General features: G+C 46.7%; 1 protein-coding gene across 4 annotated transcripts in view; it reads left to right on the top strand.

Moving 5' to 3' along the window:
* Window positions 1–1,007: 1,007 nt before the first annotated feature.
* Window positions 1,008–23,336, top strand: part of LOC147888266 (golgin family A protein) — a 41,340-nt gene continuing 19,011 nt past the window's right edge. For all 4 annotated transcript variants that reach the window (XM_087393856.1, XM_087393857.1, XM_087393859.1 and 1 more), the window contains exon 1: window positions 1,008–1,643. In XM_087393856.1, coding sequence (XP_087249982.1) covers window positions 1,305–1,643 — 339 coding nt within the window. In that variant the 5' untranslated portion in view covers window positions 1,008–1,304. The remainder of the gene's footprint in view (window positions 1,644–23,336) is intronic.

Here is a 23,336-nt window from a genome sequence, read left to right on the forward strand (position 1 = left end):
GTCAACCCTAACATATAGAACCAACTAATAGACCTACGTATTGGGTTCATCAAAATCTTAGCTTGGTTGTATGGGGACCTCACCCTTAGAAAGTGGAACACCATATTCTGCTCAGACCTAATGCTAAGTGATAGGTTTCTCTCTAGCATAGGTAACACTACGCATCTACATCAACAAAAACCAGCAATTGGCAAGCACCTAACATCATCTAAGAAATAACTAAATGCCAAATGAGCAACTACCAAATAAAGAAGTAAAGGATACATGTCTATGACGACAAAGACTAACAAACCTTGGGTTGGGTCGCTTGTCTTCATTTCTATGTTCAATCAGACTTGATCAACATTGAATCTCACCACTTGAAAAAACCTCAAATTTTCATTTATTTTTAAATACTAAAATTGAACTATACTTGGCTTGCACCTTTTATGTTAAATCCTTTTTCAAAGCCTTATTGGCTCCCCTTCTTCGTTCGATAGATCCCTTGCTTCTCCATTATAGGGTCCTAATCTTTGAATCTCAACCTTAATGACCATGGCGACCTACAAACTTAAAAATTGTGTAGTACATTTGAGAAAACGATTAGCAAATAAAATCTATGCAAGTAGCAATGAGGGATTTCTAATCGACCTTGGTTTGGGCCACTTGTCTTCATTGTAATCTTATCTTTGCAATGAGACAAATTGGATGGTGATATTAGTTATGGAAGTAACAATAATATGAACCCATTTTTGCTAGGTAGTAATTTGTTTACATTGAATAAGGCATTACCCTATCTCTTTTTCTTTATGCAACTTGATCTCTTTTGTGAAGTGATTCCAAGTGAAGTGCATGACAAATCAAATTGATAGTGATCTTGTAAAAAGTAAAAAACAAGACAATGACAATGACCAAGACACATAAGTTTTAGAGTTCTTTTGGAGGAGAAGCTTGCCAATTTTTAGACTACACTCGATTTTTGCCATATACAATGTGTGGACTAACATTCTCCTTCTCCTTATTATGATGGATGCACTTCATCACGAGGGAGTGACATGATTCTCCGGAGCGACTGTAGCTCCGGCGATTTGGGCATTCACCCGCTTGTTCCCACTATTCAACGTAGGCCACGAGGATGGGTGGGGGGTGTGAAAAAAACATTGTCTATGTGACATTTAATGTTACTATAAATTAATACGAAACTAACATTTGTAGTGCGTTTACGATGACGATTGCTTTTGGAAGGAATTCTTTAACAAACCAGTCAGCTCGATCAGGAGAAAGATATCGAGCGTCTTCTCCTTTGATAGGGCTGTACTCTGCGTATGAATCTCTCTGCTCCAGATAGCGAGACTTGGGGACCAAAAGGCAGAATGGCGGGGCTGCTGGCATGGGCAGCCGATGTCGTATCGGGAAATGGCAATTCACCTCCTGAGCAGGAAGAGCAGCAGCGCGCGTCCTTCCGATTCACTCCACAGCAACAGGATTACGTCAGGCATCTGGATGCCAAAGCTGCAGCCTTGCAACAGAGCATTCAGCAGTTGCGGCAGCGCATTCCGCCTCCTGACGTCTCTCGCAGCCTGCCGCACCTGCACGCCGATTCGCTTGCATCGCATGCCGCTCTCACCGTGGAGCTCAATGCCCACCAGGCCACTTGCAAAGAGGTGACATTTTCAAAAGAGCGTGGCGCTTTTCGTTCAAACAGGAAAGATTACAATTCAAATCGCAGAGGCAATGTCTAAAAATGAATGGTATTGTTCAAGGATTTGCTGTATGCATGAGCACAGGATGAGCGATTAAGAGAGGCGCATGGACGTAACTGCATTTGATTAGTTAGGTGAATTGTTTTTACATCAGGGTCTTGAAGACTTTCTTCACTTTATTGGCTGCCTTCTTGTGAACTCTCTCAATCTCTGAATACCTTATAGAAGCACTTGCCAAATACCGTTTGGCCCTGTCACAACCGCCTGGGAACGCTTTTATAATTCTAAAACCTTGTTTTCTCACTAACAATATTCAGAAAAAATTGAGAGAGTTGTATGTACTCTCAACATCTCCATGTGCTTGCCAGTACTTTTGATGAAGGGGCCTTGTCTTATATGTGCATGGATTACAGTTACATCCCCACATTGGCTTGAGCAGCAGGTACCCCTCAAGGTCACTACCACATGTGGTCCCACCTTTCCACCTAAGGAAGATCTCGTACTTCTTCTGGTTGGTGTCCCATAGAAGCCACCTGTGGAAGAAACATGGAAGCTGCCATTGTTGTGTGGCAGGAGACCTGAAGACAATAGGCCACTGCTTGTAGAGCTGTTCTGCTGGAATTCTTGGTTGGCCATATGCTAGAGGATCTTCCAATTCCCAAAACCCAATGATTCTTCCGTATTCCCATATGGATTTCTATTATCACCAAATTTTCACCAATCTCATTTTTGGGTATAAGGGGAACAACTGGGATGACAGGATTTGAACCTGCAACATTTCGGCCTAGAGGATCCGGCTGTGCTCTTTCAGGATTGCAGAGGATCCACCAGGTCTTCAGTTGGGATATGGTGGCATGGTTGTCAGAGGGGCGGCATGCTTTCTTCATAGGGATAGTCTATCTCATAGATGGTAAGCAGGTCATCAACCAGGATATTCAGAATTCTCCCCTCGGGCTCCATTGCGCGCAAAGTTCTCGGTGATGGGGATAGTGTTTGGCCTTCATCGATGAGGCCGTCCGACACAGGGAGCGGTTGCTTAGAGCACGTAGGGGTGATCAGGACACACAACCAGACTCCACTTATAGTATGATCACTGAGTTTTTCGAGCTAGACAGCATCGACCAACATGACCCACGGAGATGAGGGCTTCAAGGACCTAAACCAGAGTTAGAGACACGCCAGACCGTTCTGCGCACTGAGGCACAGATCACACTAGGGGACCTTCTATCCATGCTCACCAGACCGGAGGCCCAACCCACAAGAGTGACGGTGGCACTTGTTTGTTGCACGCCTATAGCCAAGAGATCATAGCGGACCTCACATGTTGATAGTCGCCAGCAACTTATCATAGGTTATATGCCACCACATCAGCCTCGCACATTGACGTCTCCCTCTCATAGTTGATGCCCCTATTGGTCCCCACCTTGAGGGCCCAGAGAGTCTCTCTCTCTATGTATCGATCGAAGGACTTTGGGTTTTCCTTTGTATTCGTCATGAGTGTTGATGCCCGATTAGTGGCTCCACCCTTTAGCTCATTGTATCAGTTTCTTTTTAGTGTCATAGACCCTTTGGTCTTTCGAAGACTTTTAATAAATTCTCTCTCTCTCTCTCTCTCTCTCTATTTCTCTCTCCACGCACGTGTGCAGACACACACTTTTCTTGGTGGAAAACATTTGCTCCCTTTATCACACGAGTGAAGTGCAATTTGCCTTTTTTTTATAGCATACGAGATGAACAACATGACATACACTATGAGGATGGAGGAAGGTAACTCAATGCATGACCATATCACGAATGTCAAGGTTGGTCGAGTCTAGTTGCCAGCAATTACTCAGAGGATGGATACCCATACACTAGCCAAGATCCTATTGAACATGCTTCCATGAAGCTTCACAAGCTTTGTAACTAGTGTGACCACGTCAAGGCATAGCAAGCCGCTCGCCTTTGAGGAGATGGGAGCCATGCTCTTGTAGGAAGAGAGAGGGTGAAGAAATTGCAGTAAGCAACAAGGGCAAGGCCATGATGATAAAGATTCAAAGGATGAGAGGTCTTGTGGTTGTGGAGAGAAGTAGCATATCTACTACAACAAATGTGGCCATGTTGCGAAGGATTGTAGGAAGAAGGCGGCAAAACAGAAGAAGAAGGATGGCGACAAGCCAAAGAAGAATCAAAGTTAGGTTTTTCCAATGGTGCTGTAGGTAAAGAACTTCTTTGGTCATCGAGCATTGTTTCGCATATGCATTGATACACAAGGAAGATAAATGGATTGTAGAAAATGGTGCTTCCAAATACATGTTTTAACAATAAGGAGTGATTCAAGGTCTTAAAGCCTATCCATTCGGACTCATTAGTGATGGTGGGTAATGTCAAGAAGTGTCTATTTAACGGGATTAGGATTAGGAATGTTTCATCTACTACCGATTAAGGTGAAGAGAAGCCGAAGTCTCTATGTCAGGCCTTCACACGAATTTGCTTTTGGTGTGCTCTTTGACTAAGCATAGGATGAAATTAGAATTTAGAGCAAGTGGTTGTCATTAGGCGAGAGACATGTTGGAAAACACCTAAGCAATTGTCTGTAGCTTAGACACCATGTTCGTAGAACAATGACCTTGCATCTAGCACCTTTTATTTAAGGCCCTGATGGCATTTGACTTCTGCTGGGATTCTACCCAGCCCATCTGCACATTCCAAGCTTATAACTCGCCCTAAACCAAGGCCTATTGCTAGCCTTATGTGCTGGCTTGGGTAGCCCATGTGGCCGCCCTATAACAAACATAAGAAAGGATTACATCATGCTGCTCATGTGGCAGCCTGGTTCTGCCCCCATGGCATCCCACATATCAATCATTTGTGTCCATGTGGCATCTATAGAATATGACCACATGACACGTGTTATGTACCTATGCCTATGCACGTTGTCAAGCCCCTTTGTCCTCCTCATATTAGGGCTCATAGGTCTGGCATTGACCCTACTATTCCAACAAGACATAGGCAAGGTCATTGCATGGGAGATTGATGTAGAAGGATATGTATGGGGGATGGACTTTTATTGATGGTAAACACTTTGCCAGAGTAGTCTGCTCCACTAGGTCTATGTCAAGGTCAATATATGCTTCCACACCTTAATTGATGTTTTCAGCTGTACAAATTGAGTTTACTTTTGGCAACAAAGTCAAAGGCTTTTGACAAGCTCAAAAAACAGAAGGTTAAGGTCTAGTGTAAGTTTGGAAAGGTGTCGAAGACCCTCAGAACAGATAGAGGGAAATAATTTCTTTTGAGGTTAAGGTTAGAGTAAGTTTGGAATCATAGAAGACCCTTGGAACACATAGAGGGGAAGAAATTTCTTTGATATTTTCGACCACCTCTTATATGAACAAGGGGCTAAGGATGACACAACATCTTGACGAAATGAGTTGCAGAGAGAAAGAACCATTCCATGGTTGAGATGGTGTAGAGTATGTTGAGGGAGAAGAACCCATGATGTTCACTCTTGGCTGAGGGAGTTAGCACAACCATATTGGTAAGAGGCATACCATAAGAGGCATGTAACATATTAGAGGAGTTTCAGCGCTATATGCAGGGAGCTCTAGCCAGATGCTTATCGGGGGACACACAGGCGAGGCCTTTCCTCTCTCTCGCTCAGTCCGCCAGGATTGCCCACTCGCTTCCTTCCTCTTTTGGTTTGTGGCGGAGGCTTTGGGCTACTATTTGAGATCACAGGTGGCGGGTCTCACAGGGCTGAAGCTCCCAATCAGACAGGAGGAGGAGCTACTTGACTCCGAGTTTGCAGACAACATGGCCTTGTATGTTGAGGGCACCACAGCGAGTCTGGAGAGAGTCAGGGGCGCCCAGGCTATTTATAGTGAGGCCTCGGGGGCACGGATCAACTAGACAAAATCTACATTGGCTTTGAGGAGACACAGGAGATCTGCTTTTGGCTTCAGATGGATACCGCGGGGCCAGACAGCAAGATACCTTGGATGCCAGGTGGGTATTGACATTACAGCAGAGCAGCAGATTGCCCCGGTCCTTGAGAGTGTTCGGCGCAAGCTTCTGTATTGGAGCTCGGCCAAGCTCTACCTAGCAGGTCACGCCTTAGTGGCAGACCAGGTCCTCTTGCCATGGCTTGGTATATCGCCTCCTGCTGGTGTTGGGGTAAAGGCACATTGCCAACCCTTCATTAAAAGATAGGACACCTATGACTGTCTTAAGACAGTCATAGGGTAAACCTAATCCTAATAAAACACAAGTGAGTTTGTGGTGTGGATCATCATTCTTTCACACCCGCACTTGAGTGTCTCTCTCTCTCACTCTCACTCTCTTGCTCTTCTTCCCCCTTCACTCCCTTTCAACTGGTATCAGAGCCATTCCCCTCCACTCCCTAGTCTACCCAACCCCTTCCGTACGGACGTACGGACAGCGCCGTACGAACGTACGTCATCCGTACAGTCGTACAGACGGACTTCGAGCGGCCAGATTTGTGCAGGGCGGCGGCGCATTAGCGAAGGCGGGCTGCAGGGCGACAGCGCAGGCGCGGGCTGTGGTGTGGGCACGGGAGCAGCTCAGGCGTGGGCACGGGCGACGACGCGAGTCGCGGGCTGTACATCAGCTGCTGACAGCGGCAGGGCGGAGCTGCATCAGGCAGCTGCACAGCAGCTGCTACAGTTGCATAGCAGTTGCATAGCTGCTAAGCGGCGTCGCGCAGCTACTCCAAGGGCAGTCGTACGGACTGTCGTACAGTCGTACGGACTGCCGTACAACTGTACGGACGACGCCTTCACCACACCTGCAGGGAGTTCCATCAGGGCAACGTACAGCATTCGATTTTTCGCTGAAAAGACTCGACAGAATTGTTTTTTGGGGAAGCGTGCCTACTGCAGGTACAGAAAGTACACCAGGTACTTTGCAGGTACAGAAAAGTACAGCAGGCACACAAATTTTTTTTGGAAGAGGAATAGTGTTGAAGCACTCTGTTTTGTGCGTGGTACATGCATGTACGCGCAAGTACGGAAATACATGAAGCGTTCCTGATGCATTCCTGAAGCATTTCAGCTGTATACTGTGCATTTGTTGAGGTACATAAGGTACTCTCGTGTCCCTCACGCTTGAGGTGACTTGTGCCACAGTGGTGGTGTTTGCGCAGTTACTTGTCTTTCAGGAAGGTCAGATGCTTGTTTTGCAGAAGCTTCTATGCATTTACTGAGTGCAATTCTCAGTTTTGGGTGACCATTTCAAAGGGCTTTTGCCTGGACGTGTTTGCAGTATATGCCTTGAGGCAGTGTGTAGCCAGGGAGCACACATTTGCTTTGTTTCCGCAGTGCATTTGGTGACATTTGTTGCAGGTCACATTCTTTGTACGCACTTTGAAAATCTCAGTTGAGCCACGCTTGGTCAGGGCGCATCGAGTTTACTCGGTCCCTAACTGCCCATCGTTGACAGTGCTCAAAAGATTTTCTTCTTGGTGTTTGTACGTTGTGATTTGTGTTGTTACTGAGTACACAGGGGCAGTCTATGCATTGCACATTGTCAGGTAAAAGTGTTTTTGGGTGTTTGTCAAGTGGTTTCTGCAATTTAACTCAGTGCAATACCTCATCTGAGGTGGGAGAAGTGATCAGTACAGACAGTACAGCAGATTTTTCAGACATTACAGCAGTGTTTGTGCTTTGTCAGATAATTATGCACTGTTGAGCACTTGTTGAGCAGCTGCAGCAGTCTGAAATTACTGTTTTTATGCCTCTTTGAGCACAGTACAGTGTGTCAGAAGGTACAGTATTTGCAGGGTCATTTACTGTTTTGCTGCAGATTTTCCTGACAGTAAAAAACAGCACCATTGAGAGTGCTTCTGGCTCTTGATAGAGCAGGTTTTTCTGAGAAATCAGAATTTTTATTCAGTCTTTTTACTTCCAGGGAGTCAGGTACTTTCCTGATCTGATATGGCATCAGGGGGAAGTGATTCTTCAATTCTGAACATAAAGAAACTGGAAGGAGCACACAACTATGCATTATGGGCAGAACAGTGCTTGAATGTACTTCTGTTAAAGAAGATTGCTAAGCCCATAAGGGTGAAGGGTGTCAAGCCATCTGACATGGCAGCTGATGACTGGGAAGACTTGATTTGTCTGCGAGGGCAGCTATCATGCTCACTATTTCAGACACTCTTGTGTTCAATGTACAGGCTGAAAAGACCTCTTATGGTCTATGGCAAAGACTAGAAGAATTGTATGCCCAAAAGAGCTCAGACAGTAAGGTTTATTGGCTGAAGAAGCTGGTCGATCTTCGCATGAAGGAAGGTACAGCTATGACCTCACACTTGAGTGAGTTCAATGCCATCTTTACACAGCTGATTGCACAGGGATTGAACCTTGATGAGGAGTTCAAGGCTACTTTCTTGCTGTGTACCCTCCCCGAGAGTTGGGACACTTTCAAGACCACCCTGTCAAACTCGAATGCCACTCTTATTTATGCTGATGTAGAGAGCTCTCTCCTTATGGAGGAGATGAGCAGGAAAAATAATACGGGCAGCAAGTCTTCAAATGCTTTGCAGGTACAGGACAGAGGCAGGACTCAGCAGAAGGGGAGATCTGCTAGTAAGTCCAAATCCCGCAGTCAGTCCCGTGGCAAAAAGGACATTGAATGCTTTTATTGTGGCAAGAAGGGACATGTGAAGTCTAAGTGCTTCAAGTTCACACGGGATCAGAAAGCCAAGAAGGCTGAAACAAAGGATGCAGGAAATGCAAGCAAAGGCAAAGGCAAGGCCAAGGCAGATGACTTGGATGCAGTGAATGTTGCAGCAGAGGACAGTGACAGTGACATACATGATGTTTTATGCTCTTCTGCTGTAATAGCACATGCTTTGGTTATTGATGGCCATGACATGCACACCTGGCTCTTGGATTCAGATGCCTCTTTTCATGTTACTCCTCATAGGGAGTGGTTTACTTCCTACACAGGTACTCATGGAGTTGTTCATCTTGGGAACAACTATGCATGTCAGATTGCAGGGATTGGCAGTATACAGATAGTATTTCCTGATGGACGGTCATTTATGCTTGATGGTGTTCGCCATGTGCCGCAAATCAAGAAAAATCTGATTAGCACTGGCTTATTGGATGACAGTGGTTACCACACCACATTTGGGGATTCCAAATGGGTGATTACTGATGGCCAGACTGTAGTGGCTGAGGGTTTTAAGAGTGATACTTTGTACCCTCTTTATGTTTCCAGTGTGGGTAATCATGTTGTTGCCATAACCGAGCTGCCAAAGGTTTCATTGTGGCATAGCCGGTTGGGACACATGTCTGTTAAAGGAATGCAAGAACTGTCACGTTTGGGTTATCTGCCGCCTCTTTCTTTTTCAGATTTGCCTACTTGTGATCATTGTATATTTGGCAAGCACTCTGTCACTCCTCATAAGAGGAGAACTCCCCAGAATAGAGCACCACTTGATCTAGTGCACACTGATTTGTGTGAGATGCCACAGTTATCACTAGGGGGTGCAAAATATTTTATTACTTTCATTGATGATGCCACACGTAAGGTGTGGGTCTATTTCTTGAAGCATAAGGGAGATGCCTTAGATGCTTTCAAGAAGTTTGTCGCTCAGGTAGAGAATCGGACAGGTCGTAGGCTAAAATGCCTCAGATCCGATAATGGGGGTGAGTATGTGTCACATGCTTTTGTGCAGTTTTGCCAAGCTAAGGGCATCAAACAGGAACTCACAGCCCCTCATAATGCATCTCAAAATGGTGCAAGTGAGCGGATGAATCAAACTATTCAGGAAAAGGTTCGATGTATGTTGTCTTATGCTGCATTACCCCATGGCTTTTGGGCAGAAGCCGTGCAAACAGCAGTTCACATTATTAACAGGTCGCCAAACAAGGCTTTGGAGTTGAAAGTGCCAGAGGAGGTGTGGTCTGGCAAGCCACCTTCATATAAGCACTTATGTGTATTTGGCTGCGAGTGCTTTGCTCATGTACGCAAAGAACTGCGCAACAAACTGGATCCAAAGTCTATCAGATGCATCTTTATGGGTTATGGTGACGAAGGTGAAATGGGGTACAGGTTATGGGATCCCGTTAAACGGAAGATTATACGCAGCAATGATGTCATCTTTAAAGAGGATAGTGTACACAAGGAACCCGTGCAACCTGTGGAATACAGGAGGGTTATTTAAGATGATGTTGGACAGCAAAGAATGCCCATTTATATGCAGCAGCAGCCTGCTGCAGATAACCCTGTTCAAGAGGGTATACAGGCTGAAAATCAGCCAGATAACTTTGCCAATGATGCACCACTGGATATGCCAGCAAATGGGGCTGTAGAACAGCCAAATATGGTGGTACAGCCACCTGTCATGCATGAAGGAACAGGCTGGACAGCAGCCTAATCCGGAACATTTTGTTAGGAGGAGCTCCCGTGTACAACGGCCTCCTGCCAGGTTTGTTCCAGGAGCCAATAATGTGGCTGATTTTATCATGCTGACAGATTGTGGTGAGCCTTCCAGCTTCAAGGAAGCTATGGGAAGAATGGAGAAAAAGAAGTGGGAGAAAGCCATGCAGTCAGAAATGGACTCCCTACTTCAGAATGATACATGGGACTTGGTGCAGTTACCTGCAGGCAGAAAAGTTTTGCCATGCAAGTGGGTCTACAAAGTCAAAGTGGATTCAAATGCTTTACCTAGGTATAAGGCCAGATTGGTTGCCAAGGGATTTAAGCAGGAGAAGGGCATTGACTTTGATGAGATCTTTTCCCCTGTAGTCAAGATGACTACTTTGAGAGCAGTGTTGGCTCTTGTTGCTCATGATGACATGGATTTATGTCAGATGGATGTGAAGACAGCCTTTCTTCACGGAGATCTCCATGATGAGATCTATATGAGTCAGCCAGAGGGATATGCTGTTAAAGGGAAAGAGCAGCTTGTGTGTAAGCTCAAGAGGAGCTTGTATGGACTCAAGCAGGCGCCAAGGGAATGGTACAGGAAGTTTGATGCCTTCATGCAGTCCCAAGGGTATCATCGGTGTGAGACCGATCATTGCTTGTACACCAAACGGGCAAAGGATGGCAGTTTGATGCTACTCATTCTATATGTGGATGACATGCTTATTGCCAGTAAATCTCAGCATGAGATTAGTGCTTTGAAGAAACAACTGCATAAGTCTTTTGATATGAAAGACTTGGGTGATGCAAATCATATTCTTGGCATGAGGATTACTCGTGACAGGTCCAAGGGACTTTTGTTTCTGTCACAAAAGGAGTATATTGACAAAGTACTGTAGAGGTTTAAAATGGAGGGGGGGAAGTCTATTAGTACCCCGTTGCCTCCACATTTAAAACTCAGCAGTAAGGACAGCCCCAGATCAGATGATGATAAGGCTGAAATGGCCAAGGTTCCATATGCATCTGCAGTTGGATCTTTGATGTATGCCATGGTTGCCACTCGTCCGGATATTGCTTTTGCGGTGGGAGTCATCAGCAGGTATATGGCAAATCCAGGCAAGCGGCACTGGGAAGCAGTGAAAGGTGTCTTGAGGTATCTCAAGGGTACCAAAGACTTGTGCATATGCTATGGTAGGCAGGATGCATTGGTGCATGGTTTTACAGATTCAGACTATGCAGGGAATGCAGATAACCGGAAGTCTACTACCGGTTATATTTTCACATTTGCAGGAGGTGCTATATCATGGGTGTCTCGGTTGCAGAAATGCGTTGCACTGTCAACCACAGAAGCTGAATATGTTGCAGCCACTGAGGCCTGCAAGGAAGCAATATGGCTTACTCGGCTGGTGGGAGATTTGGGCATTACAGGAGATATGCCAGTTTTGCATTGTGATAGTCAGAGTGCTATCATGTTGGCAAAGAATCCGGTCTTTCATCAGAAGACCAAGCACATAGAAGTGAAATATCATTTCATCAGGGAGGTACTGGAAGACAAGCGACTTGAGCTTGTGAAAGTGCATACTGATGATAATCCTGCAGATTTGCTCACTAAGAGCTTGCCTACAGAGCGGTTTGCACATTGCCGCCACATCATGGGATTAGGATGAGACCATTCTTACTTTATGGTCTTGTATACAGTAACTGTATATTGCTGTAATTTTTATTCTTTTCTCCCCTTTAGGCACATTGGCCTTTAGGTGGGAGGTTGTTGGGGTAAAGGCACATTGCCAACCCTTCATTAAAAGATAGGACACCTATGACTGTCTTAAGACAGTCATAGGGTAAACCTAATCCTAATAAAACACAAGTGAGTTTGTGGTGTGGATCATCATTCTTTCACACCCGCACTTGAGTGTCTCTCTCTCTCACTCTCACTCTCTTGCTCTTCTTCCCCCTTCACTCCCTTTCAGCTGGTGCTTTCACAGAGGTTGCATTGGGCAGCTCCGACGGTTGGTATGGAACTTTCTGTGGGCAGGTTCAGATGACATGAGGAACACTAGGGCCCGAGTAGCTTGGCAGATAGTGATCATGCCGCAGACACTGGGAGGCTTCGGTGTCATTGATCCAGAGATGCAGAGCAGGGCCCTTCTGGGCAAGTTGGTGGTTCGTGGCCTCACCCCAGGTGCAAAGCCTTGGAAGCTCCTCTTACAGCGAGGGCGTCTGAGAAACACCCCACGCACTGGGGGACATTGGCAGCCTTCACATCGATGGATCTTCTCAGAGGCCCCCCTTACGGGGAAGGGCTCCCCCCTGATGAGGAGTCTTCACAGGGTATGGCAGAGACTGGCGCCAGTCCCGTATGTGGCACCTAGAGATCAGAGATCAGGAGGGCCGAATGCTCGAACAACGGACTCACATTGGTTGGACACAGTGGGACAGTGGTCCAGCAGGGTCCCATTGGAGCAGACTACTCATAGAGACAGAGACAGAGGCGAGGCTTGATGCCCTAGCGCATCTACGAGGGATAGGGCAGCGGATGGGAGAGATTGACTTAGCCATTCCGGAGTCCTAGTGGGAAGGACTTCATGTGTGGAGAGACAGTAGATGGTTGGGGTAGTTTTCCCGGATTGGTGTTCCCTTGCGGATGTTGATGCAGTGCGGCAGCACGGACCCCGGCTTCTTTCGTGTAGGACCTGGAGGCCTACTTCAGCCACTCACTGAGAGTGACCCTGAGATGGATGGGAGTCTTGATGGGATACACTGGCAGATGATCAGAGCGGTGGGACGTTTAGGGAAGGAGTGGCACATTGACCCTCCCAGTATTTCAGAGCAGGACACCTCTAGATGGCGCCTTTGGCTGTGGGAGGGTAGACCCTTGAGGGAGGTTCAGTGGGATCCGGGAGAGTAGTTCTGGCCCTCCAGGGGCGGTCTAGCTGAGTAGGTGGATGAGGTGCCCTTCTTTTCCTACACCACATGGATTGGCAAGAGGCTTCAGATGGACTCGTCGAGGTGGACCCCTTCGAGGGAGAGAGATTGCGTGACCCATGTAGGATCGCTTGAGAGAGAGAGAGAGTGCAGGTGGCAAAGTGTCCTTCACGTCTTAGCCGTCACATCAAACTTGGATAATAGAAAAAAGAGAAGTACAAGGTACAAGTACCTAGACCTAGGACTAAGTGTCCTAGGTGTCACATATGACTAAGTGTCCTATGTGGCCTAAAAGGCACTAACTCTACAAGTGCCTATATTTATGCCTACAAGGCACATACCATGGCCTATAGGGCATCACTAGAACCACCAGAAGATGGCCTACAAACCCCCCTTCATGGGATGGGCTGAAGTATTCTGGAAACGTCTCAGAATACCTGGTATTTTCTGGTCATGGTGGCACATGTTCATCCAAAAGGATATAGCCACCTATGAATGTACAAGGGATGTCAGATCATGTAACAAAGGGAACCAAGTGTAAAGCCTGTCGAAAGACTTCGAACTTGGGACGAGGAAGTGCCTTTGTAAACATATCTGCTATGTTGTCCTCTGTGGGAAGATAGGACAACTCTATGTCTCCTGCTGGCAACCGCTCTTGAACATAATGATAATGAACTTCAATATGCTTGGTACGTGCATGAAACACTGGGTTACACGCAATGGCCAAAGCACTCTGGTTGTTAGTGTAGACAATAGTGGAGGATGTCTGGCGAATACCAAGATCTGTAAGTAAGTGTCGAAGCCAAACACACTCTACTGTAGCGGTGAAAGCTGCCCTGTACTCAGCCTCACAGCTAGATGTGGCAATTGTTGGTTGCTTCTTGTTGAGCCAAGAGATACATGAATTGCCAAGCAAAAAACAATTGCCAGTGACACTCTGGTGTCGGAACAACCTGCCCAGTCACTATCCGTGTAAGCATGCATGGTAAGTGAACCCTGATCCATAGAAGAGGGCTAAATCCTGAGTGCCTCTGAGATATCTGAAGACTCTCTTCACTGCCTGCCAATGCTGTGAACTGGGCATGTGCATGAATCTACTGAGCTGAGATACTGCATACTGTAAGTCAGGTCTGGTGTGACATAAATAAATAAGGCATCCGACAGCCTGCTGATAAAGAGTGATATCACATGGTGGGCTCCCATCATGAGCTGAGAATTTAAAGCCAGGGTCCACTGGAGTAGAAATTGGCTTGCAATCCGCAAACTGAAAACGATCCTGCCCAAATAATAGTGGAGCTGTCCCCATGTCTGACATTTCAAAAACCTGCTGCAAATCAGCCTTGAAAGCTGCAATTTGCTGAGTATCTGGGCCTGTGATGAGCATATCATCCACATATAAAATCAGCACTAAAAAATCAGATCCACTCCCACAGACATAAAGAGTGGGTTCTGTGGGACTATTCTGAAAACCAAGGGATAGTAAGTGTGCATGAATTTTGGCATACCATGCCCTGGGTGCCTGCTTCAAGCCATAAAGGGCTTTTCTAAGCCGAGCAGTCTTGACAAGTTGGTGCACTTGCCAATGATGATGGGCTGCAATGGCAATGACACATCTAATGGTAGTAATCCTGGATGTAATGTCTCCTCAAAGTCAATGCCTTGTTGTTGGGCATACCCTTTTGCAACAAGACGGGCTTTGTATCGATCTATGCTGCCATTAGATTTCCTTTTTAATTTGTAGACCCACCGGGTTCCAATGGCATGCTTGCCGGGAGGGAGATCTACTAATTCCCATGTGTCATTTTTAGTAATGGAATGTAGCTCAGCTCTCATTGCATCCATCCACTCTTTGTTGTCAAAAGCATCTTTATGGCACAGAGGCTCTTCATTGCAAGCTGTAGCAAGGAGTGCAAACTCAAGAAAGTGACCATGCTGTCTATTCCCTGATCTTGTCCGGGCAGCAAAAGGCTGATCTTGTTTGCTGTCCCTCAATGTATCAAGAAGCCATCTGGGAACTTGCCTTTGCTGTCTATTGACAGCTCTTTCTTCAATGACTGCATCATGAATAGTGGGATCATTTTGTGCCGGAAGAGAAACCTGCAAATCAGCATGAGGTAGTGGCTGATTATTGCTTGGTGGAGGGCCTGCAGGAGGCTCATGTTGTTGGTCAAAATCCTCTTCTGAGGATGGCAGAGGTAACCAAGATTCAAAGGCATCAAACATGTCAACATCTGGCTTAGCTTTGCATTCCACAAGAGGAGAAGCTGAATGTTCAGCAAAGATTACATCTCTACTGACAATAATCTTTCCAGTATTTGGTTGATATAACCGATACCCTCTGCTCTCCTGGCTGTAACCAATAAATATGCATTTGATGGCCTTGTCATCAAGCTTATGTCTCAGCTGAGATGGTACATGAACATATGCAAGAGACCCAAAAACTCTCATGTGTGAAAGTGAAGGCTTCCTGCCTTTCCATGCTTCATAAGGTGTAACAGTCTTCAATGCCCGTGTAGGTGATCTATTCAGCACATAGTTGGCACACATTACTGCATCAAGCCAAAATTTATTGGGCAAAGACTTGGCCTCAAGCATGCATCTGGCCATCTCCATGGTGGACCTGTTTTTCCTTTCAGAAACAGGATTCTGCTGAGGAGTGTAAGGAGTAGTACATGAGTGAACAATTCCTCGTGAAGACAGAAATGCATCAAACTTCTTTGACATATCTGTGTTGAGGGTGACAAGCTTGCACCCTGGTTCATTCTCAACCATATTCAGCCATCTCTGAAAGCATAAGAAAACTTTAGATTTGGCTTTTAAAGGATATATCCAGCAATATCTTGTGAAATCATCAATGAGAGTCATGAAATACTTGTACCTCCCAATGGCATTTGTCCTCATTGGGCCACAGACATCACTGTGCACTAGCTGCAGTTTCCTTTGTGAGTTTTGGACAATTTTTTTGAAAAGGAAATTGATGCATCTTACCCAAAAGACAACCCTCACACACATGTTTGGAAACTGTGTGAGTTTGAGGTACATCATTTGCCATTTGTTGTGAATGTAGCTTTGCAAGAGCTCTATAATTGAGATGGCCCATTCTCTCATGCCAAAGATTAGTTTCAGCAAGCTGTGAATCTGAAATAGCCAATGCTTCAATAGAAAGTGCAACTGAGTGATGATCAAGGTGATAAAGCCCTTTTTGCAAAGTGCCAGTGAGAACTATGGCATTGCCATCACGAAGATCATAAACTAGGCATCTGTAGCCATAAAAAATAACTCTGAAACCTGAAGTGGCAATTGCTGAAACTGAAATCAAGTTGACTTCAATTCCAGACACAAAAAGAACATTTGTTAGAGTAACAGGATGGCTTGAAATGGATGTGAGCTGCACATCCCCAATTCCTTTTACAGCATATGAAGCATTATTAGCACGTGACAGTCCCCCCTCGAGGTGCATCAGCTAAAGAATGAAACAACTGTCTGCAAGATGTGACATGCTTGGAAGCACCACTATCAAAGTACCAGGACTGAGCATCATTAGCAGTAAAGAATGCATCAGCTTTGGAGGGATCAAATGAGCAATGGACAGCCCATGCCCAATCATCCTGAAGAGCATGTGTATGTGAAGCATCTTTTGGCTCATGGGATTCAATAGCATCAGAGGCATTAACTGTCAATCCTGCTTTCTTTTTCTCCGAAGCAATGCGCTTCCTGCATTCTGAAACATCATGTCCAGGCTTGCGACAATAGTTGCATCTTTTCTTCTTTGACTAATTTGCTGTATTTTTAGATGCATGGGAGGAATTGCAGCTGTTATGCGCAGATTTTGGCTTGCCCATAGGCTTGGAAGCCTTGCCTCTTCTTGTCTGCTGTGAAGCAAATGCATGACCAGGAATAATGGCTTGTCTATTAGCTCTACTTTGCTCTTCTTGCAAAAGCAAAGTCACCAGCTAATCAAAAGAATAGTGGTCTGGATTACCCATGGCCACTAATCGAAGGGTTGTAGCAAACCCTTGATATGTATCTGGCAGTCAATGTGGTACTGACAAAGCTGTGAATTTGGCACCACCTCATCAATGTTGGCAAGTTGTTCCATGAGGTCCTTGACCTTTGTCAGGTATGCATCCATAGAGTCACCTTCATTCATGCTGACTTCTTGTAATTGCCTCTCAAATATGCAACACGTGCCTCATTGCGAATCTGATAGAGAGGAGCCAATTTATCCCAAGCATCCACTGCAAAAAGCTGGCTGTCCAAAAATGACAGCAAATATTTGCAAATTTCTGACCCAAATCAAAGGGCAAATGCAGATCTGACCCAAATGTGATTGTGGCAGGCAATGTTCACTGCAAAGACAGACGAAAGCCCCAAATTTATTGAGGGCAAATAGGCCCAAAAGAGGGCAAATGTAGAAAAGCCCCAAATTTTGCTGAAATTTTTGCAAATGTGATCCAATGTATGCAAATCTGACCCAATGTATAGCCTCAACTTTCAAGGCTTTAAACTGCAAAAGTATGATTTACTGTCCCAAACACAAGTTGAAATTGAGCTCCCAACACAAAAGCCCCAAATTTTGAGAATGCCTTGCAAAAGAATTCACACATGCCAAGCTTGTACGGTACTCTTGGGATAAGTACCATTGTACGGAATCCAATATACGACACATGTACAATGTACGGAGATTGTACGGAGCATGTACGTCTGCTGTACGGAAGCGTGGTGTATGGAATAACAGGTATGGCTGTACGGATGTAGGTACGTTCCCACGTGGTTGTACGGCGACGCAAGTACGGAATGCAGTACGAAGCAGTTACAAGACCTTTCGTACGTCTGTACGGAAGATGTACGGTGTACGGCGCAAGTGCAGCACAGGTACGGAGAGTAGTACGAAATGGGTACGGTGCCTGTTGTATGTCTGTACGGCGATGCAAATCGTGTGTAGGCTGTACGGTGTAGGTATGTAGTACGGAGCGTAGTAGTACGGAACCGTACGGTTGTACGACACATGTACAAGGGACGTACGTAGTGCAGTATAGAAACATGTACGAAGTTGTACCGTACGACTGTACGGATGAAGGGGCAATGAAGCTGAAGGGAGCTGATATGAGTCCGGGTGCAGGAGACAAATCTAAAACATTGCTCTGATACCACTGTAGGATCGCTTGAGAGAGAGAGAGTGCAGGTAGCAAAGTGTCGCACACGTCTTAGCCATCACGTCAAACTTGGATAATAGAAAAAAGAGAAGTACAAGGTACAAGTACCTAGACCTAGGACTAAGTGTCCTAGGTGTCACATAGGACTAAGTGTCCTATGTGGCCTAAAAGGCACTAACTCTACAAGTGCCTATATTTATGCCTACAAGGCACATACCATGGCCTATAGGGCATCACTAGAACCACCAGAAGATGGCCTACAACCCAGAGAGTGCCCGCTCTAGGTTTTGGACGTGGTTGTGGTCCAGCTTGCAGCCGAGGAAGATCTCTTACTTCTTTTGGCTGGCCGCCCATGGAGGCTTGCCCATCGAACCGTGGTTGGAGTAGATGCGAGTGGACGGGCAGTGCCATTGTTGCTCCGATGGTGTCCTAGAGACTATCCCGCATTGCCTGTGGAGTTGTCGTAGCGCAGCGAGGATCTGGATGGGAGCCCTCAGGATCATGACACGTATGTAGAGTCTTCATAGAGACTACACCTGGGGGATGGTGGCTTGGTTGATAGAGGGAGGACACGCATTTTAGATTGATGAGATCTCCCCAGCCCATCGGATACAGGGTCAGAGCATCCAGTCGATTGCACTCCACAAGGCGGTCCCCCCTGACAGTCTAGCTCCTCCTCCTCCTAAGGAGGAGAGTGTTTGGGAGGTAGTAGCCAGCATCACGGCTCGGAACATTTGGGTGGCTCGCTGCAGTCTTGTGATGGGTGAGTGCGGCTACCCTACTTGCCATATGGCAGGATATCGTCTACACTCTACGGTCCACGTGGGAGCGTTGAACTCTAGGCTCCAAGGTGTATCGAGAGGCGTGCTTGTTTTTGCAAGGCTTGGCCTGCAGGTGTTTTCTACATCTTCACTCTGCGAGGGATTCGCTGGCTGTATAGTCCCCCCACTTGGCTGTTAGCCCCAATTCCAGAGATCCCCTAGGCAGTGAGCTGGGGTTTCTTAGGAATAGGCCGGTTTTTCTTTCAGCCTTTTACGGTTTTTTCCATACTCAGCACCTTCGGGGCTGCTGTCTTGTATGAAATCTTTCAAGCATTAATAGAAGGTTTCTTTCTTTGGAAAAAAAAAAGAAAAAAAGAAAAAAAAAAGAGGCATGTAACGTATGAGACTCTAAAGACTCTTAAATTCGAGAGGCGTAAGAGGTGTTAGGTATGTTTTTATTTTTAAAAATTTCACTTTGTGAAGTTTTCTCCATATTGTGGCTTGCTGATATTGTGATAATGGTGCTTTGACTTTGCCCTATGAGGTATCTTGTTTAAGCATCTTTTGCTTAAAAATGCTGATTTTTTCACGGCTGAGTGTGCCCTCCATGTCACGGGGACATGAATTTTATGTGCATCTAAAGCCGTGGCTACACCGGTGGATATTTTGGCCGGGAGGGATTGGCCTAGAGGAAGTGTCTACTTCCTAGAATTTCCTACTGGCCGTGGGGACTAGCCTAGAGGAAGCGTCAACTTCCTAGAAGTCCCTAGTTCAATTCCTAGGGCACCACTAGGCCCAAGTGCTGGGGCAAGGCAAGGCTAAGAGGGGTCCAAAAGTTGGGCCCAAGGAAAACCAATGTTCCATTGGTTGGAGAGGGTTAGGACTTTAATGTGGGGGCAAACCAATGTTCCATTGGTTTGGAAGGGTTAAACTTTAATGAGGAGCGACATGGCAACTCCTCATGCAAGTCCCTTCCCCTCCTTCCAAGAAAAAAACATACGGGATTTTTGGCTGCTCCTTCCCCTTTCACATTTCCCAAGGCACCTCCTCCTTGCTGTTTGACCTTTCAACAAGCTGTATGTTGGAAAGGTCACCTCCCCATCTGTAAGCCCCCATATGAGGAGAGCATGGGGGGGGTGAACCTAGGGTTTGAGTGTCTGTCACATGGGCATCTGATTGGATGTCATGTGGACAAGAGCCAGAAGGGATTGAGTGATAAGATGGGGCTGCCACATGGACAGCATCTTGGCTGTCATGTGGGCAGCACATCTAGAGCTGTTGTGGGCAAGAATCAAAGAGATGGAGGGTACCTGGAGCTAGGATGGATCTGCAGCAGCAAAAGGCGAAGCAGTAGCCAGCACAAGGAATCCGGAATAAAAAGCGAGCACATGGCGCTGACATCTACACGGTGTACGGCTCTGTACGGAACTAGGAGAGGGCCTGGCAGAGGCGCAGGATGTGCAGGCGCAGATGTGGAGCAGCAAATGTGGCTGTCAGTGGGCAGAAGGCATGCCTTATATAGGCGGTTCCCCTGCCTTGAATGGAGGGCCAAAGGCTCTGGAAGTTTGGGCCAAAAGCCCTGGGTTGTGAGCCCTTATAGGGCTGGACCAGCCACAGACTGGTCGGCCAGTCTGCTGCAGGCTGGTCGGTATTTTTACCAGCCCTTGGAGCCCTATAAAAGGAGGTCCTTGAGGCCTCACTTCTTATCACTTGGAGCAGCAGTTCAGGGAGCAGCAGATCAGCCACTTGTGGGTCTCTATTCAGAAGGAGACAAGAGAGCTGTAGAGCTGCAGACTTAGCTCAGAGTGCTGCCCACCTAGGCTGGTGCAAAGACAGCAAGGTGGAAGGGATCTGGATGGAAAGTCTACAGAAGCTCGAGGTGGAGCATGCGGGCTCGAGTCTAGAGATAGCCAGCAGATAGGAGAAGGACCTTGTGGTAAGATCAGAGGACCGCATCATTGGTGGGACTCTGGATCTGTCTCTTTTGTATTGTGTCCATAGTTGTGGACGGAAATATATATTTTGGTGGTTTCTCTATCTGGTTGGTTCATTGTCTATTGATGAGTCTGCACACCTATTGTATGCACATAAGTAAAGAAGTTTGTGATTCCACACCCACACCACACTGTGTGAGCTCCTGGGCATTACTATAAGTCTTCCGCTACGTGTACCCTCTGTTGGGTATTCCGTTGGCAAAGGATTCCGCCGGCAAAGGAAAGGGCAAGCCTAACAGTGGCAAGTCCAAGAAAGACGACTCTGACGACGAGGGGACTTCGAAGAGGAAGCATAAGAAGAAGTGCTTCTACTGTGATACGCTAGGACATTTTGCAAAGGACTGCAGAAAGAAAAAGGCGGATCTGAAAAACAAAAAGGAGTCTGACTCAGATTCAGAGGGAGAGGCCAAAGCAAATGTGGTAATCAAGGAGTTGTTCCTGGTGACATCATCGAGTGTTACCGAGGTCAGATATGTTGATCCAAAAATCACAGTGAGGATGTTTGACATAGAGATGTGGGTCGACGAGGAGTTAGATGCCTTTGTGAAGGTGAAGGACAGCATGGAGCATTTGGTACCTTCCAGGTGTGTGGATGTCGACACTGACACGAGGGTAAATTCCATGGAAGGCCCTGGGGTCTCATGGTCAGATGGATGCTGGAGTTCAGAAGGGGACAGTACAGGATTACACAAGCGCTTGGTGGGTGCCTCAATGAGAGTTTGCTTTCATAGCGAACATTTAGGCAGTACAACAGTCTGGTATGTATTTGATATTCTGCATTTGAGCCTTTATAGCATGCTGTGGAGAGACTCTGCTCTTCATTTGTCTCAGGTGATAAGAGATTGGAAGGAATTGGCCTTCTTCGAAGGCAGAAGGGGAAGTATTGGTGCTTCTTCAAATCTCGGATGCAGATTGCTAGAAGGTGATGGACAAAGAGTACTGAAGCCAGAAGAGTACCTGCTTGAGAACTCATCGAGAGTTCATGGTCCAGGTTATCTGGAAATATTCATTGGTTGCAGACCTTGCCACAGGAAGGACGGGTTGAAACAGACCCTCAGAGCATGGTGCCTGGAAGACTCCAGGTTGTTCACTCATTATGAGGGGGACGACTGGAAGATCGTGACAGCTGGATTGCTCGAGTTCAGAGGCGGGAACGTGACTTAAGGAGGTGGTACCAGGAGGTGCTACCAAAGATGGACCTGTGTATCAGGATGGTATGCGGAAGCGGAACCAGACCTGGTGGAGCAGGAACCACTGGATGAAAAGCCAGGAAAAGATTTCGATACCGAAAAGTTCCAGAGGACTACGACCAGGGAGTTACTGGAGCATCGTCATCGACGGGTTGGCATTGGGCCCAGATGTGTCGGTGAGAGGGGGTGTTGGAAAGGTCACCTCCTCATCTGTAAGCCCCCATATGAGGAGAGCATGGGGGGGGTGAACCTAGGGTTTGAGTGTCTGTCACATGGGCATCTGATTGGATGTCATGTGGACAAGAGCCTAAAGGGATTGAGTGATAAGATGGGGCTGCCACATGGACAGCATCTTGGCTGTCATGTGGGCAGCACATCTAGAGCTGTTGTGGGCAAGAATCAAAGAGATGGAGGGTACCTGGAGCTAGGATGATCTGCAGCAGCAAAAGGCGAAGCAGTAGCCAGCACAAGGAACCCGGAATAAAAAGCGAGCACATGGCGCTGACATCTACACGGTGTACGGCTCTGTACGGAACTGGGAGAGGGCCTGGCAGAGGCGCAGGATGTGCAGGCGCAGATGTGGAGCAGCAAATGTGGCTGTCAGTGGGCAGAAGGCATGCCTTATATAGGCGGTTTCCCTGCCTTGAATGGAGGGCCAAAGGCCATGGAAGTTTGGGCCAAAAGCCCTGGGTTGTGAGCCCTTATAGGGCTGGACCAGCCACAGACTGGTCGGCCAGTCTGCTGCAGGCTGGTCGGTATTTTTACCAGCCCTTGGGGCCCTATAAAAGGAGGTCCTTGAGGCCTCACTTCTTATCACTTGGAGCAGCAGTTCAGGGAGCAGAGGGAGCAGCAGATCAGCCACTTGTGGGTCTCTATCCAGAAGGAGACAAGAGAGCTGTAGAGCTGCAGACCTAGCTCAGAGTGCTGCCCACCTAGGCTGGTGCAAAGACAGCAAGGTGGAAGGGATCTGGACGGAAAGTCTATAGAAGCTCGTGGTGGAGCACGCGGGCTCGAGTCTAGAGATAGCCGGCAGATAGGAGAAGGACCTTGTGGTAAGATCAGAGGACCACATCATTGGTGGGACTCTGGATCTGTCTCTTTCGTATTGTGTCCATAGTTGTGGACGGAAATATATATTTTGGTGGTTTCTCTATTTGGTTGGTTCATTGTCTATTGATGAGTCTGCACACCTATTGTATGCACATAAGTAAAGAAGTTTGTGATTCCACACCCACACCACACTGTGTGAGCT

This window comes from Dipteris shenzhenensis, chromosome 22 (genome assembly GCF_047967505.1).
Source record: "Dipteris shenzhenensis isolate YYH24624 ecotype China chromosome 22, Dip_SZ_1.0, whole genome shotgun sequence".
In the NCBI taxonomy this organism is placed as follows: Eukaryota; Viridiplantae; Streptophyta; class Polypodiopsida; order Gleicheniales; family Dipteridaceae; genus Dipteris; species Dipteris shenzhenensis.